Genomic DNA, 19958 nt, shown 5'->3' with positions numbered 1-19958 from the left:
ATTCGATTGCAGTTTTTTTCTTTCTAGGTGTTCCCAGCTAATTTGTCATGGCCGACAGTTATCCCTGGATATTAAATTAAGCAGTTGACATTTTGTGTACCCTGCGAATCGACTGTGTCACCTTGAAAGTGCAGAGGCAGAGATTTGCTAGGGATGGCGGAGGTACCAGCTGAAACCCTGGCCGACACATGATATTTGTGGGTCACATTGGAAACCACGACAACGGCACCTATAGTTAAAGAGCTGAGAAACAGGAAGAAAGGCAGCAATCCCTTTGTTCCTGTCACACCATTAGTGTTAATCTGATCCCGGCCTCCTTGCCTGTGTGGAAAGCTGATTTCAAGTAATACAGCTTTGTTTGAGATGGATGGGTGGTTTTCTTGAAGGGTTATTGATGTATTTTTCTTCAGTTTGTATTTGTGTCTGTGTGTGTGTGCAGAGTGTTTGCAGCCCGCTGTCCCTATTTGATGGTCTGATTTGGGTTCCATTATGTTGGCAGCGGGGTTTCTGTTGAGAGTTGTCGCATTGGCACCAACTGCTCTGTGGGTGATCAGAAATCATCTGCAGCAGGAGTACCCTAAACACACCACAGCAGCGAAGGGTGTGGCTCGATCTGAATGGAGCTTACGTTGCTTCTATTGATTTCCACATTTGAGAACATCTCTATTATTGTTGATCACCGATCAGGACACAGCAAGCCTTAAAAGTCCTTGGGCTACTGGAGCACAGCTGGAGCAGACAGTTCAACGACAGGCAGCCTGAAATGTGGGCAAGGAGTTATGCTGTTTGTTTGGAGAGATTTAATCGTTTGAGATTGTGTGTTTGAGATTTTACAACTCTTAAAGTGTGGCAGGAAGGAAATTCAGCTGTCTTTAAATACACAGACTACATGGGCAGGTTCCAGCTACAGTGCCATTAATACAAAGGATTTTATAAATTACCATGGCCGTTTAATTTCTTGTTAGAAATGGCAGATTCAGGATAGGGTAAACAAATAGATTAAGCAGGTCTTAGTACGCATTTTTATTTGGAAGCACTTTACACATCGCATGGTGCAACTTAGGGAAATGAACTCAGCTATAGGAAACCTTTATAGGCTCTTGGAAATATAGAAAAACCGGTGGACACAGCATCTGTGGCAGACCTTTCATTTTTGTCAGCATTTATCCTTTTTTGAAGGTGTTGAAAAGGAAACCTTTTGAATACAATTGATTGTGTATCAGAAAGGATCTTGAGTGTGCACATATCCCAACAGTATATCTACCATGCCATGTGCCAAAACACACTGCTGTTGTTTATATCCAATTAGCACAGGCAGTCAAAATATATTTTCAATTAATTCTTCCACTAAGCCTGTTAGCCGCAGAACTTGAACAAGGATAGACAAGTGCAAACAGCAGACTTGCCCCCGGGGGCTGAGGGCACCCCTGGGGCTACAGGGTACTGAAGAGGAGCCTAAGAACGAGGCAAGGACATATGTGGAGACATTAATCTGCTAACAGGAAAGGAGCATCTAACAGCTGGTCCTGCGCCAAACTCCAAATCTTAATCTTGTCAACTTTCTGTTTAGCTGCTCTTTGGGTCTTATTGTGAAAGACAGTGCTGTCACTGAAAGAAAAACGCCTAATGTATTATAGTATGTATGTTGTTAGAGGAAAGGGAGTGTATGCGACTCTTGTGCTTGAGCATGTGTGTGCACATGTGTGTGGAGAATGTTGGATCCCCGCAGTGTGTAGCACAGTGTACCAGTGTGAATAACTTTTTTTTGCATCATTTCCCTCTTCAAGCATAAAAACATGAATATTTAAAACTACATCAAACAAGCATCCATGAAATATTAAAATAATCGAGAAACAAAAAAAAGCTTTTATCCTCTCTCTTATTCATATGTGTTTTTCTAGCCTCTCTCCCTCTCAATTTTGCTCAAACATGCGCACACGCACTCTCAGATGTTACCCACGGGTAACAACGACAAAGCTTTGCATTCAATCTCCTCTTCTGAGGCAGCAATGCAACACGAATCAGTAATTTACCCTGGATTGAATTTCAGGCAAAAAAAAGTTTTTAGAAGTTTAGGTTTGTGGATGTCATGTTTAACAAGATAGCTAACAGATGAATCACATTTCAGGAGAGCCTGTGAGAACTGAGTCATTCGCTAAAATGCATCCTGTTTAGGAAGTTTTTTGGCTAAGAGATTAAGCACTGACTTGGAGCATATTGTAATGTAACATTTTGATAGGGCAAAGTTAATTTGTGGAGCCCTGTATTTTCCTGTAATGCATCCCCCTCCTTCCACTGCGTCTCTATCTCTCTCTCTGCCTAGCTAAGAGCTAAGAGAGGCTACGCTAATCACTGTAGCAGCAGCTCCAAGCAAATGCTGCTGTGTTTTTAGAAAAGATCCTGTTAAGTGTGAATTAAGAAAATAGGTTGTGTAGGGGTACAATCTTGCTCTCTACTCTCCCATAATGCCTTATGCCGATAGCATAGCCAACTTTCTGGTGTTATATCATCAAATCTGCATATTTGCTTACACTAGCATTCATCTGTAATGTAAATGCCACTGAGCCCACTGTTTTATGAGAATCAATGGTTGAATTGACTTGTTGGATTAAATGTGTATGGCTTTGTGAAGCTACATGATGTGTGTTGAAGGCTGTGGGAGATTAATGGAAGAAAAAGAATCCTATAAGGCTATACGGCACATTGATTCTTTCATTTTTGCCGTGCCTCTTTCTTTTATGCATTTATTCTTGTGCTTGTGTTTGCAGTATTTGAATGCACTTTCCACACAGTCTATTCTTTAAGTCTTATGTAAGACAACATAGGGTAAAATAAAAGGATTAAAGAAGATGGCATTTTTGTTGGAAGCGAGCCTTATTTTATTTGTATTCATCTCTTTTCCTCTTGGTCGTTTCAGTCAGTGCAGGCTGTTCAAAAGAATAGAAGAAAGATCACTGGGTGAGCAGTCATATTGTAGGCTAAATCTAATCAAAGGGAGAAGTGCTTTTAAATGTCTTTTGTTCCCTCAGGCGAAACGTTTGTGGGCCTCCCCACTCCAGCCAGTGTGTCCTGCCCAAACTCTACCGCCACTAGATGCAATTAATATTGAGCGGATACCCTGGCCTGCACTCCCCTCATATAATAACAGTATTAGAACAAAGGTTAATGCTTTGAATCTAATCTCTGTCCTCGTCATTTTCAATGGAGTTGTGATGCAAGGGAAGGGAGATAGAAATGTGGAGCGGGGCAGCAGGTCTGGAGAGAGATTGGTAGTCAGTAGGGGGCTCAAACGGAAGCAAAATTAATTACTGGTTTCTATAAATTCAATGTCATGTCTCATTTTCTTTAATCCTCCCTGCCTTTTTCCACTGCCGAGCGGTGCTAACAGAGAAGCTTGGTAAGACTAATGAAAAGGCCTCTTAGATGCTAATAGCAAATTAGCCCTGGTGTCACTTTTGGAACTGTGAGTGGAGCGACTGCCGGCTCAGTGAGGAAGCGACCAGACGGCTGCCTGGACTGCATGCCATACACAGGCAACAACACAAAAAACATTACGTCTGAAAAGTTAGGGCACTTTACAGGGTATTTTACACATATTCTGTTGTTTCTTTGCCACACACCATTCTTGTCCCTTATTTTTCCTTATTCTCTGCTGCGGAAATCATGATTTTCTGTGACACAAACCCAGATATGACTATTCTGAGAGAGTCTGCTTTCTCTGGGGGGGATTTAGTGGTTTGAATCATGAATTATGAGTTGGACCTAGTTCCATTTCTCTTTGCTGCTTTTGTTAAACTGGACCAGACTCAGGTTTAACAAGTCACTAAGATTATTTTCTGATCAGGCTTCAGACACAATGAGTCACAAACTTGCTTGGATAAAACATCTATTTTCTCTGCTGAGTCCAAAGGAAAAAGAACACACTTATTGATGGGGCTTTGGATCCCAGAGACACCGTCTGTTTTAGTTTTCAATCTCAAGAATGTTCCAAAACAATTTAGTCTCTCACAGAAAGATACAGTATGTCAGCACTTGCGTGCAGTTTATATCTCAGTTGTGCTGAATTATTATACTCACAACAATGGGATTTGCTCAGCTCTGTGAAAAACAGACTGGGTGACAAATGCAGTTAATATCTGCCTGTTTGAAGAGTTTTTCACATTCCAAAACATGACACATCTGATGTAAAAATATGGCAAAAACAGACTCCGGCCAGTTGTGTTATTATTTTACAACTTTTACAAAGGGAATGAACAATCTGAAGAATTTATGGGTGTTCTTTTTATTGAGCTACAAACTGACTTGAGTAAGCAGCTCTCTCTCATTCTGCTTTTTCTTTTCTTTCTCTTTTTACTTTCGTTCTCACACAGCCCAGGAGAAATCCCATTTCTTCACTCTTGTGCACTTTACTCCCACAGCGAAACACAAATATCGAAGACAAAAACAAAAGTTGCTCCTGAGAAGGCAGCCAGCCAGTGTACTGTAACATGTGCATTTATGTAAAAACATATAATCCAATTAACACATACAAAAAAACAGTGATCGCTCTATTAATGGAATACAAAGGAGAGAGGTGCCATGTTCAAAAAACTACTCATGTGGATAAAATGCAAATGGCGTGAAATGAGTGTGCCTGGTAATGTGTTTGTGTAAAGCTGCATGCTGTGGCACTAGACAGGAGCTGATGACTCTTACCTCTCTCTCTCTCTCTCTACAGGCATACTTCCGACAGGGTGTTGCCCTTCAGTACCTTGGTCGCCATGCCGACGCACTGGCCGCCTTCGCCTCCGGGCTGGCCCAAGACCCCAAGAGCCTGCAGCTGCTGGTGGGCATGATAGAAGCTGCCATGAAGTCACCGTTACGAGGTGAGTAGTTGCTGATTTCATAAATGTCTGTGTCAACCAATTGTACGTTTTTTTTCTAGGTATATTTATTTGAGCTTCACCCACTACAAAGCAGAGTACTTCCCCTTATCTTAATCATTAGGTCCTTGAAGTCTTAAAACGTATGTGCTTAAGCCAAATCTAGAGATATTTCCCCTCTCCATTCTCTTGACTGAGCATAGATTTGCCGTGGCCCTGCAGATTGGAGGCGGGGCGAAAGCAAAACGCTAGTTTGCATACTCTATGGGCCTGGATACGAGTGCTTTTGCTCTGGCTATTTTGACTTCATGTGCCATTGAAACAACTTTCATGGAAATTATTGGGTTCCCGCATCCAACGCTTTATCCAGTTCTCTTTACACCTCCATGGTCTCAAGCCCCCAGGAAGTGCACTTGGGCATTGAAGCACATTTTCATAGTGGAATAACGGTGACACTACAACTTCTGTGCCATTGGGCCCAAGAATACTTTTCCAAATGACTGTAAATCAGCGTACATTTTATTTTGAGGTAAACCAAATACCCAGTATGAACACTGGAATAGCCATTGTTTCAATCACTAGGTCCTAAGAGTTGGACAATGTGCTTAAAGCTTTTAACCACAGCTCCAGGGTCATCTGAATGACCTGAGACTGGACGTGATGCTGGATTAACAGAGAGCGGATTGGAGACGGGGCTAAAAGACAAAAAAAATGCGCATGCTCTATTGGCCAAATTAATGCAGAAGATCACCAGAAGGTCTAGGCAAGATACGGGTATTTTTGTATTCAGAGTGAGGCCATTTAGCTTGAGGCACCACTGAACAACCTTCATAGAAATGAACAGGTCCCCGCCTCCAACGCTTTCTCTAGTGCTCTTAATAAATCTATGTGTGTCTGGGTGTCACTGTCTCTCTGCTTCGCCATCTCCACCTGTTTTGTCTGCTGTCTCTGAAATAATCCTCACTCTGTCAGTCAATAAGCCTGCTGTGGTGACTTTACCTGTCAGGTTTTGTACCCTTTCAGCAGACAGGCCATCTCTCTATCTGTCTGTGTTTCTGTCTTTGTGACTGACTGTCAGTGTCAAGTACTTACCTCAGGAATTTGAGGCCTGACGCCCGCAGCGTAAGCACATCTTATTGTCAGATGGGTTGATCACACTCACAGATAGCCTGTTATCTTAATGAGCATCCAACACTAATGCTATTGTCTGTGCGTGCCCCTGTATAAGCCTTTTTCCTCAAGCTGAGTGGATTTGTAAGTAGTGCATTCAAGCCAGGACCGTAACTAAAATGTGCTCTTTCTGTTTAACATTAATATCTGTTGTATCAGCCGACTGCAGTGACCTGATTGGCCATGAGTAATCAGTATGGGCCAGCGTAATGAGCCTACAAATAAACCTGGCAACAATTTTAGTTCAGATGACCACTGCGGAGAATTTAATATTCTTCAGATCTGGATGGCCTCGGCTGCCAAAATAGACTGAGTCATCCTGCAGTCTTGCTTTGTCATCGTCTCTTCACCACTGTGCTGAAACTGCGTCTTTTAAAAAATGCGGCCTGGTTTTATAATCCAAATTTTACTGAACTGAACAATGAGATGAGCAGCTCTGAAGGGCTTTGTTTGGTGAGGAATCAGTTTCTCTTTGATTGAAAAGAATATTCTTGTGCAAATCCAGAAGGAAAAAAAATTGCAAAGAGACTAAAGAGAAATGGGCCCATCTGAGCAGCATTGAGTGTATAAGCCTGACACTGGAGCCAAAACAAGAAAAGGGTTTGGGTGCAAGCCCAGAGCTGAGCATCATGGACCAGAATGGGTCCTCTCTGTAGGGCAAGACCAACATTCAGCCCAAACCATTTAATCTCTTAATTGTTTACCCTATTTCCCACGGTGCAGAGCAACCAGCAGAGGACCTAATCCAAGGTGTGTTGAGGAGAGGTAGCTAGGTCAAAGGATTAAGAGCAATGATCCTCTCAGAGGGGCCCCTGGCACAGTGGGACGATAATCAATGTTATGCCAGCAAACAGGGAGGACAATCAGTGTTACTCAGCCAAGGTCCCCTGATTAGTAAAAGGTAGGCGAGCGTTGCCTTCTTCCCTTAAAGGAGGAGGAGCGCCACAATCCTGCCAGTGTTTGACGACCACATACTCATCCCAGAAGTCAAGTTGATAGGCTCAACCACCAAATGAATTACAGTTGCCATGTCAATGCCAAAGCTTTTAGAAAATTTCCTTTAACACCTTGAGCCAAAATATGGCTCTAAGCCCATTTACATAGAGTCATTGTACTCGACTGGTTTTAACCTTCTTATTATGGGTTGTAACTACATTGCAATTACATTAAAAAAAAGTGTAATCCATTTGTAATTATACTTGTATCTGTTATAGCAGCAAACACAACATTATTCCCATATGTGCGTAAACTCAATGTTGCCGCCATGTTGCCGAGAAAGAACTGATTGTATCTGGCTGTGATTGCAGTGTTCACATGTCTCTGTCATTTTATCTTACCACAAACATTTCCACACGCTGTGATGTTTACAGTCCCACCAAGAGCACCTTTATGTTTATTTTTTGCCACAGAGCAAAGGGACGTATTTGAAGAAAGACATACCAAATGAGCAAATAAATAAATCAGCAAAGAGGGAAGACAAATAATAAACCTCAGAGAACGTTATCAAGGCATATTTCTTCAAGGACACAGTGTGAAACAATTCATCAAAGCTTGCCTTGTTTCCACAGTTAGGTTAATATTATATGTGTAATGCCCCAATTCTTAGTGTGTCATATACAACCCCTGAAACACTCCCACTCCTTATTGCATAGATGAAGGTTTCTTCTCTTTATTTTAGGGTCAAGCAGCTGTTGTGCTCTCATGCGATTCAAACTGTGTTTCCCACAACAAAGGGGCTCTCACACAGGTGGAAACTACTGCAGTCTTTTCTTACTGTATCTGTCTCCCTGACTGCCACCTCCGAAAATCCCTGCAGCGATATTATCCCGAATATCTGTTAGCATTGCCCATTTGGATCACTGAATGAGCTGTGGGAAATCAGCGTGTCAGTTTTATATATTGGAATCTTTGTTTCATTATGTATGGTATCACACGGATTATAGTTTTACTATTCATCCCTTTGTAGTTCTGTCCCTCATTCAGCTGCTTTGGGCCAAAAGGAGTGCAAAGGGTCCATTAGCCGTTAATTATTGGATTGTTTTCCACAGATGCTAACTGTAAAGGTTTTCTTTCTTTTAAAGATCCCCACAGATAAACCATAGAGGAGATGGTTCCCAGCGTGGCAGTTATTGATCCTGGTTGGATCATTTCCCATTAAAAACATTGTCTTTAAACTGGAGGATTTGGTGCCTGTGTTCATTAGCATCTGTCCTACTGAAAAGCCTTTGAGCAAAGTGCTTTTGATTCTTAAAACATGAGCACAAGAGGGGCCGTTATTTAAATTTCCCTGACACTTAACCCCCCTGGAGACGACAAGAAAGGGGAGAATTTTTGTGATGGATCATTTAATTATGACATTATTACTTATGCATAAGGGGATAATATTCTCTATTTATTTAATGGTCATCAGATCCAATAAAAAGACCAAAGCGTACTATCAATTAATTCTTATTACAACAGAGTCTGTGTAGCCAAAATGTAATAAGGCATGAACCATGAAGCTCCATAGTCCAATACTATGAAAAATGCATCCATACATGTCGTCCACACTGTTTATATGTTCCATCAAAACGGCCATTGCAGTTTATGAAGAAAAGGTTAAGTCACTTACTAAAAACCTCATGGCCCAACTTATTTAGGAAACTATCAAGCCCCGTTTTAAGTGTAGCGTTTGGAGGTCGGAAAAACAAGGGGAGAAAGGGGAGAAAGATGAGGCTTAAAAACACTCACATGAATTTATTTTAGCAGTGTGCATATCAATGAGGTAAAGTTGTAATTCTTGCTTCATATCTTTATACAGTAAACACTTTAGCATTTGACTTGTGTGTCCGGTGTGTGTGCCTCTTTATGTGTATGAAACATCAAACACCAGTGTTGTCATAACAACCTGTTTATAAATGCAGCAGCCATGACACCTTTTTAAAAAAAGGATTCTCCCCATGTTTTGATTTATGACTCGGTTCTCTGTGTCACTCTGAAGGCAATTACAAGCTATGAATGGATATTATATGCACGCACTGACTCCGCAAGCACGACATTCTGCCAAGCGCTGGAACAGAAGCATTGCTCTTGAAAGAGCATCATCAGTTATGCTTTGGAGTACTTGTGTGAGGAAGCATCTCATATTGTGTGTGTGTGTGTGTGTGTGTGTGTGTGTGTGTGTGTGTGTGTGTGTGTGTGTGTGTGTGTGTGTGTGTGTGTGTGTGTGTGTGTGTGTGTGTGTGTGTGTGTGTGTGTGTGTGTGTGTGTGTGTGTGTGTGTGTGTGTGTGTGTGTGTGTGTGTGTGTGTGTGTGTGTGACTGTGTGTGTGTGTAGGTGATTTAGAGTCTGCATGTTTCTATTAACTATTGTGCTTATTCATTTGTTTTGCCTAAATGTTTTTCTGAACAAAGGAAAGATGTGGTTTATGAAAGCTTGTGCCTTATGCTGCTTTTTTCGAGTACACACATAGCTTGTACAGGCACATTCTACACCATGCAGTTTCTCTTAAGAGCTTTGACCTAATTAGTAGCAATCCTGCTCAAAATGTTTGCAGATACAGGGCCATGAGAATTAAGCATCCCCCAGATACCTTCCTATACGGTACAGTACATGCATGCAAATACAAACTGACACACAAATGCATCAATAGACACACTCGCACACAGTTGGGCGTGCCCCCCTTCCTGTTGTTCGATGTTGGTGTCTGCCAGAGGGCTTTGTAATCTGGAGGGGCTGTGGATCCTAAATCCCGCGTGGCCCACCATTGATTTATGTCATTGTGTGCATTTTCAGCCTCTTCAAAGGTCACCTTGTGTGTCTCCTTTGCTTTGCATTCCTCTGCTGCTGCTACTGTTGAGCATTAGCTGCATTAGTTTCCCCGTCACTCTTTAAACTCGATCTCGAAACCCATTCAGCCTTCTCTCAGTATTCCTCTCAAACAACCATATCAGCTGTCACGGAGAGAGGGAATGGAATTTGTGGTTTCTAAAGACAGTTGCCCACAATGCTCTAAACTTGTGCGTTTTTTATACAGTTTCGTTGGAAATTGCCTCAGATTACTCCAGTCAGAGTGAACAGAAAATGCCTGATATCTTGTTTCATTGTCAAATTAGCAGTAAAAGCCGTCACTCAGCCAACTCCAGCGTACGCTTATCCAGGCAAAACACAACAACTACTCGAGAAAAGTAGAATTCAGATAGCAGATAGGGGTTGGTAAACATGTAACACAGTGACTACGGTAAAAGTCAGATATTGTTGTCAGTCACTACATCAGAACATGGTTATGTTTTCACATTTTCTGGAGCCTGTTTGTCATCTCCGTCTTACTCATGTCCTTCCTGTGCAGAGTCTCTGGAGCCCACCTATCAGCAACTGCAAAAGATGAAGCTGGACAAAAGTCCCTTTGTGGTGGTGTCTGTGATTGGCCAGGAGCTGCTGACAGCGAGCCACCACACAGCCTCTGTTGTGGTGCTGGAAGCCGCTTTGAAGATCGGCACATGCAGCCTCAAGCTACGCGGCTCCGTCTTCTCCGCCCTCAGCAGCGCCCACTGGTCCCTGGGCAACACAGAGAAGAGCACTGGCTACATGCAGCAGGACCTGGAGGTGGCCAAGACCTTAGGTAAGAGGCGTGAACTGGGAAATAAGGATTATAAATGTAAATTAACGCTTCCAATGATGATTTACTGAGATAAAAAACACATTGGCCGCTATATAGCTCAGTGGTTAGAGCTGGCGGTCCATGTAGTAGGGCTGTCCCTGCTGTGGTGGACACTGGTTCGATTCCGGCCTGTTCCCTTACCTGTCATCCACTCTATCGCCCCCTTCATCACTGTCACTCTCCAAAAAAGCCTAATCTGGCCCAATAAATCTTAAAGAAAAATATAAAACCCTGAAAAATATCAAATCCTCATAGGTCATAATGTTCGATAAATTGATAAACTTTTTTATGATTCAATTTGGGAATGAGTGATTAATACATATTCCCATATCAGTAGGTCCACCACTTTACACCAGACAAACCTATACAGATTGTGTTAAAATGGCATTTTGAACAGACATTGCTGTTCTCAACAGGATGAAATCTTTGATAAAAGTCCTGATACTGCCATCAGATCAGACTTGGAGCCTATTTTCCAATTCTTAAGGTTTTATATACATTCAATGTTATGACATCCCCAACAATATTAGCTGTATATTATGTTTAAAGCTATTGAGCTAAGTTTGGCATGCCAACATTCCAAACTAAGATATTGAGTATTGCAAGCTCATTGTCAATATATAAGCATGCTAACCTTAGCATTTTGTTAAAAGCACCACTGTGTTAAAGCATACTGTCACAGAGCTGCTATAATGCATGTACACTGTTGTGGAATGCCAATACTTTAAACTAACAATGAACAATTAGACCCAAACTAAATTAGTTCACATTTTGCCTTTTTAAATTGTTTCCCCATTTGAGCAACTGACACCAAAATCTGAGCTAACTAAACTTTGCATCAACATTGCCAGGAATTGGCCCATTTTTTGGCGTAAAAATAGGTCTTACCTACTATATGTGGGGATGCTGTGTGGGTGTACAGGAGAGAAGGTATGAGAGAATAACAGTTAAGGATGATAAAAGCTTAAGGTAATTTAGGAGTAAAAAAAAAAGAAGAAAGTAGCACAGACTGGCTCCACTCTTCTCACCCCCACACAGTTTGACACATGACTGGGCAGAGCAGCTGGAGATAAGGAGCTGTGGTTCTCAGGTGGAGCGCAGAGACTCGCGCTTTACTTTGGCCGTGTCTGTGGGGCCTCTCTGTCAGGCAGAAATAATAAGGCTTTCCCCTCTCACCCTTTGGAGCATTGAGATCAACACTACCAGCTGTCAGGGAAGCCGCTCTACTGTGGAGAACTTTTAACGGCCACTTTCCCTTTTAAGGGTGCAGTGGCATGTCAGTGGCATAGATGCAGTTTATCAAATCACCGTTCTACAGTGGCAGTGGGATGATGTGAAACAAACACCAGTTGCTTTGTAATCTCATAAGCTGTTCTGCAAATATTCTTTGTTGGCTATTTCGTTTCATTTCTTTTGGTTTTCCCTCTTCAGGTGACCAAACAGGGGAATGCCGCGCTCATGGGAATCTGGGCTCTGCATTCTTCTCCAAGGGAAACTACCGCGAAGCGCTGACCAACCATCGCAACCAGCTGGTTCTGGCCATGAAGCTGAAGGACAGAGAGGTAGAAAAGCACACACTTGAAAGCAGACTTTAGATGGCGGGAGCAGGCTGAGTCTCATAGCAGAGGACAATGAGTCGAGGATAAAAAGTGATTTTTTCTCTTATCATGTTGTAGGTGTGGGATTGTGCTATGCCCAGCAATCCTCTGTTCTGTCTGTTTAGAGGGTATCTGAAGGAGGAGTCTGAAGGACACAAAGATGCTGCTGCTCTTTGTCTATTTAAAAACACGGGTGTCAAGTTGGTCCCGAGAACAGATGAAGGTGATGGGGGAGGAGAGAGAGTGAGGCAGTTGAAGGAACGGCCAACAGTGTAGCCTTAGCAGCTGCCTCACCTTATTATCAATGCAAACCATTTATGCAGATATTATGCAGATGTTTATCTGGTCTGTGTAGCAGTAAGTCTGGGGCTTTGTAACATACGCCTGTTTTGGAATGCAATTTACACAGATTAATTTGTTTGAATATGGGGCAGAGAGAGAAAGAAGAGTGGGAGGGAAAGAAGAAAATGAAGAAGAGGGAGGGGAATCACTTAGACGGACTGATCCACTTTTTCTTGACTGTCTGGTGCCCTCTTTTTCTCCTCACTCTGTCTCCGACTCTGCCTCTTTCTCCCTCTATGCCTCTCTCTCTGCCCGACCTCTGTGGTCATTGTTTGTGGGGGAGACAGGTGCTTGTTCCAACACAATTCCCGTCAAACGAGCAGAAGAATGGCATCCGTTTCCCCTTCATTCCTTATCCTCCACAGCAGGCCGGCAGCCCTGCTTGTTTGTGTTCCCTGATATCAGGCGACATTTAAACAGTCCAGTCAAAGGCAGCACAATGCACCAGGGTGAAACTAACAGCTAAAAAATGAGGCCAGAGGTTCCCTTGACATCACTCCCTCCCACAGTTTGACGATATGTGCAGGGCGGACGTATGATTATAAGACACAAACAGCAGTGCCAAAAACCTCTGTCATGTAATGAGGTTAGAAAAAGATGGGTCAGAGACATAGAGGACACATGCACGTCTGCTGTGAGCGTTTGACAACTCTGCGCATCATTGGATGTAGCAGTAACTGGCCGGCTAAATGTCTGATTAAATGTTTTGTCTGCGTGTGAGTGTGTATATGCCCTCTACATATCCGATGTACAGAGTAGTATGACTCGCCTCCTAATGATGTTTAAAGACCTAGCAGTACGATATCAGTATATCAATTTCAAGCTGCTGTAATCCATAGCGAACCACACTTTCTGCCACTGAGGCCCAGGCTGCGCACATGTAGGAAAACAACACCCAAAGTGCACCCCATGCTTACACACAAATGGCAAATGGTCCACTTATGAGGGCCCTGCGGAGGTCATTGAGCACCTTTAATACTTGCATCATACTGTACAGAAAACGTCCTGATTGGCCCTGCATGGCCCACCCTACACCCCCCCCTGCTCTTGTTCTTCTGAAGGCCCCCTAATCAAAGTCATATGTGTGTCACACCACCTGGTCTCCCTCAGAACACACTGGAGCCTGGCGGAAAGCTCATTACGTCCAGCCTGATGTTTTTGTTTCTGATGTGGACGTTTTATCTGGCCTTTCTGAAGCTGAGGTCACTTCCTAGAGGCCGGGGACAGGATGTTGATTCCGACTGGATTCCCAGTGTGCGGCCTTCAGTCTAGCAGTGAGGTGAAGAGACTGAAGAAGGGGCATCGATTCCAACCTGAAGTGATGAGGGGAAATATGCCATATGTGAATTCAACCACATTTAATAATTGCAGAGGATTTCCCAGGGGGCTTTAATGAAATCATATATTTTGGATGTGATAAAAGGACCTGATGGAACATATGGCTTTGATATGACGTGGGATTATGGTTTAGAGCTTCAGGTTTTGATCATGTGGGTAAAAAAAGCTTGGAAGATGATAACAGACACATTTAAATTCATTTGATACAGTTGGTGTGTGTGTGTGTGTGTGTGTGTGTGTGTGTGTGTGTGTGTGTGTGTGTGTGTGTGTGTGTGTGTGTGTGTGTGTGTGTGTGTGTGTGTGTTGTGTGTTGTGTGTGTGTGTGTGTGTGTGTGTGCAACCGACTCTAGTGGCTCTAGTTGTTTTATTTCTGCTGAAGGATTTCCAACTTTAGAAGAAATTCAGTTTATTGAAACTTTTGTTTTTTGTTGTCTTGGCTGTCATTCCTTTCCATTCAGTTACAATTGTACTCATCTGGGCTTGTGGTTATATCACTGCAAGAGAAAATAAAACCAATTGTAAAATTACCCAAATGGTCAGTTGTAAACATTCAACATAACTGACAAATCTAGTCTACACTTACATTTAGTTTTATCATAAATTAAAACAAATTTAAGATAATCTGACTAAACTGCAGACTAACTGCAAACTACTTCTTCCACTCTCTGTCTGAAACCAGAGTCTAGGCAACAGTTACCTTATTGTATGAGTATGACTGTATACTTATACTGATATGTCCGCTGATACTTCGTAGTAGTGTAACTTAAAGCTCTGGTTTACGACATCACTTAAGCAACTAGTCTCTACTACAAGCTGAACAGTGCTCTGTGTGTAATGAAGGAGCAGAGAGAGACAAAAAACAGAGATTCCAGATGAGAGTTATCTATAAATCAAGAGGCAGTACAGTACCTTTGTCTTGTTATATTCAGCCTCTATTAACTATAGAATCTCTTTTGTGGCTCTATACAGCTCAATGCAGCAAAAAAAAAGAAGCAATGACCACTCTTTGTCTCTAATAATTTCCCATGATTAAGACCAGGATAATCATCTGTAAAGACGTGAAAAAAAAGAAAACAAAACAGAAAAGAAGTCCGAGCTGGAGAAAGGCTCAAAGAGTGAGTGCTCCGTCATCCACGACTGGGACTGGAAGCTGCATGCAGTCCAAACCAGTGAGGTCATAGGCTAGCGTGAAGTTAGTGTTTTTCTTAAGCTTGCTGCCTTTTGGAAATATCCTTAGCAGACTTTCAGCTGTCATATATACTGCAGATAGAACATAAACACACTCCCTAGTCTTTCTAGCTGCGTGTGCCTTTTCCAACTTTTGTTTTTGTCCCAGTTTCCACACCTGGTGTTATCCAAGGCCTGCCAGCAACCATCTTTAACAAAGGCCTTCTCTCATTGTGAAACAAAGCTGTTAAACTAGGTCTTTCCTCTCCATACTCCCTTTTCCCGTCCCCTCTGTTTGTCTGTGACGTTCTCATCTTAAATAGTAGGTTCAAGTAGAAGGAGGTAACCCCTAATTTTGGGGTGTGAGTATTTAGGAGAAACTGAGGCGAGCTGGCAGTGGTGCACTCTGTAATTATGTCTTGTGTGATGTTTAAAGAGGCTCCACCGCTGACTCCCCCAACCCCAAGTTGAAATGGAAATCACGATCAGGGAAAAAGGAAAAAGAATACAAACAATATTTTTTTCCATAGCCTCCACAGTTTTACTCTCTCTCACCACTATTCTCCTTTTTAACTCCCGCTTTGTTTATCTATGCTTTCTCTCCCTCTCCCTCCATCTGCCGAAAGGAATTTACTCAAACATTGCCCCTCACTCTGAAAGTGACACGGACTATTTCATCATGGGTGTTTATCTTGCCTCTAGTTTGGGGCTGTATACATTCTGCAGGACCCTAGCCAGTATAATGAGGCAGAGGGCTGAGAAATGAGCCTCTATCTAAGGGGTGAGGAAGAGGGCTAAGTGTGGGTGTTTCTCTTGTCAGGGTCAGGGTTTGTCACCACTCTTGCAGAGGAGGGGATCATTAAGGAGCCATTAGGGTATGGACGTGTGCCTCCAACCCCTTTCTTGGGGCCCACGCTAATAGAGGATGGCAGAGGAGGGAACTTGGCAACCCTGTCTCCTTCCTTTAGCCTCCACTGATTTGCTGATTAAGAAGGAGGATTTGGGGGTGATTACAGGGGCTAATTTAGCTGAAATGCTAGGTGGGGGCAAAACGATGTCTGACTAAATAAAAGGCAACATTTCGCAGGGCAAGGCAGTCTGTAAGGGCACTCAGCTGTTGATATTACTTCTGCAGTAAAACCACTGTGAGACCTACACAGAAATACCTACTTCCCCACCTCCTGGTGTGCCACTGAGGCGCAGAGCTGTCCGTGGTGCAGCGGTGCAGCGGCTCTAACAGCATGTCCAGCCCGCTGTACCTTAATGACACACAGGCTCTCCTCGGCCCAGTGGTTTAGAACTGCTCTACAGCAGCTCGCTTAGCCATGAATCATAAGAGATGGATGGCAGGCACCAGCCAATGGGCCATGACCTGAACTGGGAAACAAGGATTTGTGTGTGTGTGTGTGTGTGTGTGTTTTAATCGGAGCACATCTGTGTTTCCATATTTCCAATGGCATGGGAATGTGTCATGTCGTGTTCATGTACATGTTTGTCTCAGGACGTTCCAGTGTGTAAGAAAGGCGATATTAAGCACATTTCTCCAAAGAATGTAGGATTGTAAAATGAGTATAAAATTTGAGATGGTTTTCCACCTTAAAACGTTTGCCTCAACTGCCCTTGAGTTCTATTGTTCTTGATATGACTGTTGCAGCACATGTGCATTGGTTTTACAGATAAAGCATATGTGAGCATGTGTTGATGTCTAACTGACGCCTGTGCCTATGATTTGGCTTTTACAGGTTGCAGTGTAATGGTATATGTACTGACTGACCATGTCCTGCAACATACTGTGTGATGACCCAGAACATTGCGCTCTGTGTGTGTGCATGTGCACATGTATGCTAACATGTGTGTGTGCTCTGCATTTGCTGCATTTGGGGTGACGCAGCTTTGTGTCTCCCCCAGTGGAGCATTTGGAAGGCTGTCAGAGAGATGAATGACTGCCGTTATATCGACTACTACTCTTGGCCTCTCTGCTGCCTCCTCCCTCTCTCCTTCCTCAGTTGCCCATGCTCCATTTCTCCTTCCCTCCGCCCTTTCCCATCATCTCAACGTCCTTTCTTTACTTCTCTTCCTGCTCCCTGCTTCCAAAACACCTCCTTTTCCCCCGCTCTTCATTTTTTTTCTCGTCTCTATCCTGGTTTGTCTGATAATTTCTCCTTTTCACAAAGTCTGAGACCATGTCACCATATTGTGTGGCAGATTGGCCTTTGGAAAGAGCAGACACAATCCAATGGTAAAGGATTCTTTGCTATCAGGGCTTGGATTTTCTACATATACTGATCAAGGTGTCAATACACATGAATCCCAAGCCCCTCTGCTAATGCTACTCTAACAAGACCTTTATCCAAACACTGCAGTGCCTTGTGGAGATTGAACTACTCACAGTTGGGATGTTGAGTAATTTATCTTGAATATTACACCTTGTCCGTCTTTTCCTCCCATGCGGCTCCAATCAAGGGCAATACAGAGGGACAAATTAGGTAACAAATAAACAGTGACATGGTCACAGGAGGCTCCTTCGCTTTCTGATGTGCTGCTGTGGTGCACTATATGATTATAGATGACAACCACAGACAGGTAGATAGTGCTCATCAGAGGGAGGCGGGAGTCCAACAGGCTCCTTGGGGTTTCCACTGCACCACAGAACGCAGAGTACGCCGTTGAGATTTTAATCATTAGGAAAATCAAAAATCCGATCATTAATCTTGTCAGAGGGGTTTGATGTCAAGCGGCAGGAGGGATGAAGACAGAATGTGCCAACTCATCTTTCCTAGATAATGGACGGCGATAAGGGAAGGAGCCCGATTAAAGGCGTCAGCCAGCCGAGTGTTAGTTCAGATGGCTTTGATTGAAACGGATTGCGATTCATTGTCCGCAAATGAAACACTCCCACCTCTACTTCACCCAGGCTTTTAAATGGTCCCATAGTTGACTCACTTCCAGGAGAGTCCCCAAGTAGTCTGAAGAGGTGGGCTAATGTGTTGGCTTTCAACCTGTGTGATTAGTTAATTATCTGATCTCATCAGCCTAATCACTATGACAGTGTTGGTGAGTCCTTTTAATGTGAATTCTGATCCCAATCAATTTAGGTGTTATGAACCGTTGACCAAATATGTATCAGAGTACCGACTCAGGGCACAACTCCAGCCTCAAACATGCGCTCCCTCATTCTCCTCCTCCCCTGCATCCTCAGTCCAGCCCTCATCCAGGCTGGTCAAAGAGCCATTTAAAGCTCTGGAACTGCATCCCCTTCTGAAGCCCGATCGATAGTGGAGCTGTCAGCAAGACGAATGGAGGCTTTAGGAAGTCCATTTTAATGAAGGAGAAGGAGCGAGGGAAAGAGAGGTACTTGGAAAAGAGGGGGGAGTGGAAGGACATAGGGAGAGCCACTGATGGTAGTTATGAAGGACAGGAAGGAAAAGGAAGTGTATGTGTTTATTGAACGTGTGTAGAATTATGTGTGTACTGTGTCCAGTAACAAGGGTAAGGGAGGAGGAGGGGGGGGGGACTAGGTTGAATTAGCTACAGTGAGACATATTTCTAGCTCAGCATTGTGAAATGGCTCCTTAGCTACAGTAACTTGTAAAGCACACCCCAACACAGAAACCTATATTAGTGGACTGAGGGGATTTCATCTGGCCTGCACACCAACACCACATCAAGTCCTCTGGCTCATGAATCATGTCCGCAGCTCTGTGGTAAAAAGATATTGTTGTGACAAGGGAGAGCTACAAATCCAAGGCAACTCCCTGCACAACTGCCCTCAGCCGGCACACTGGCTGGCATAAAAAGATTGGTGTAAATTAGCATTTAGAAGCAAGGGATGTCCTTTGGAGCAGACATGTAACCTGGGATTCTATTGATGTTGTAGTTTGATGTTTGCAGCCTTTTTCAGCTGAAACCCTTTACCTTACGTCAATATGCAGAAAAGGCTGCATGCTAATTGGTGATTAGGAGCTGAGGTCGGAGGTACGCACAATCAGTGGTGTAGAGTAACAATCTCCTCCAGGCAATGGCCCAGCCCAGGCATATTTTCAGTCATTGGAGCAATTACTGGCCCTGATTAGTCAGTGCGGCTGTGGTAATGTTTGTCGATGTATGCATATGGCCAAATAGCTCCTCTATGGCCAAATAGCTCCTCTAGTCAGCCAGAGCTCTACACACTAAGAGTGCTCAATGCCCAGACAAAAACCACTGGCAAGATTGACACAAAAAATTGAGAAGCAACCTTGAATGCCTTCTTGGCTATGTTTCTTTCAGCCTTTTTAAGGAGTAAGCCTGGGTGGCATTTTGAAGTGGTGCCCATTGCGTGAGTGTTCTTAGTTTATTCTGTTTATTTATAAAATGTATCGATTTCATTTCAATGTCTTCTGCATTGGCCTAACTAACAAACTTCATCCAAAGAAAGCAATGAGTTGCCCTGTTTATATTTTGTATTAAGAAGTGCTTGGGTTTTCTGATTACAAGTTGTCAGTTCTCTGTACAGGTGTCCATGGATTCAAATCACATTGCAAATGTATAGAGTTCCAATCCACAGATCATATTCAGAAGTTTTTTGGGCTGCACCCAGCCATGTTCCTTAATAGTGAGTACACATGTGTGTCCTAACCAATTGTGAGCTAACAGCGTCATGTTGAAATGCAACAACAGACAACAACATTTTTTTTAACAAAGTTTCTAAACAATAGGCAATAGAAATATCCCAAGTGCAATTAACTCAGCCATTGCAGAGGTTAATATACCAAATCTGTATTGTTTTGATTTCTTCTTCTTAAGAGATACATTCAGACATACTAGTTAGTTCATTGCTACCTCCGATCAGTTGAAGGGAACAAT

General features: G+C 43.1%; 1 protein-coding gene across 4 annotated transcripts in view; it reads left to right on the top strand.

Annotated features, from left to right (window-relative positions):
- Positions 1–19958, top strand: part of LOC134873359 (tetratricopeptide repeat protein 28-like) — a 116025-nt gene that overhangs the window by 47702 nt on the left and 48365 nt on the right. For all 4 annotated transcript variants that reach the window (XM_063896891.1, XM_063896890.1, XM_063896892.1 and 1 more), the window contains exons 2-4: positions 4718–4865; positions 10360–10632; positions 12103–12233. In XM_063896891.1, coding sequence (XP_063752961.1) covers positions 4718–4865; positions 10360–10632; positions 12103–12233 — 552 coding nt within the window. The remainder of the gene's footprint in view (positions 1–4717; positions 4866–10359; positions 10633–12102; positions 12234–19958) is intronic.

The sequence above is a fragment of the Eleginops maclovinus genome, chromosome 12, assembly GCF_036324505.1.
Source record: "Eleginops maclovinus isolate JMC-PN-2008 ecotype Puerto Natales chromosome 12, JC_Emac_rtc_rv5, whole genome shotgun sequence".
Classification (NCBI taxonomy): Eukaryota; Metazoa; Chordata; class Actinopteri; order Perciformes; family Eleginopidae; genus Eleginops; species Eleginops maclovinus.
This window is presented reverse-complemented; position numbering and strand designations above follow the sequence as displayed.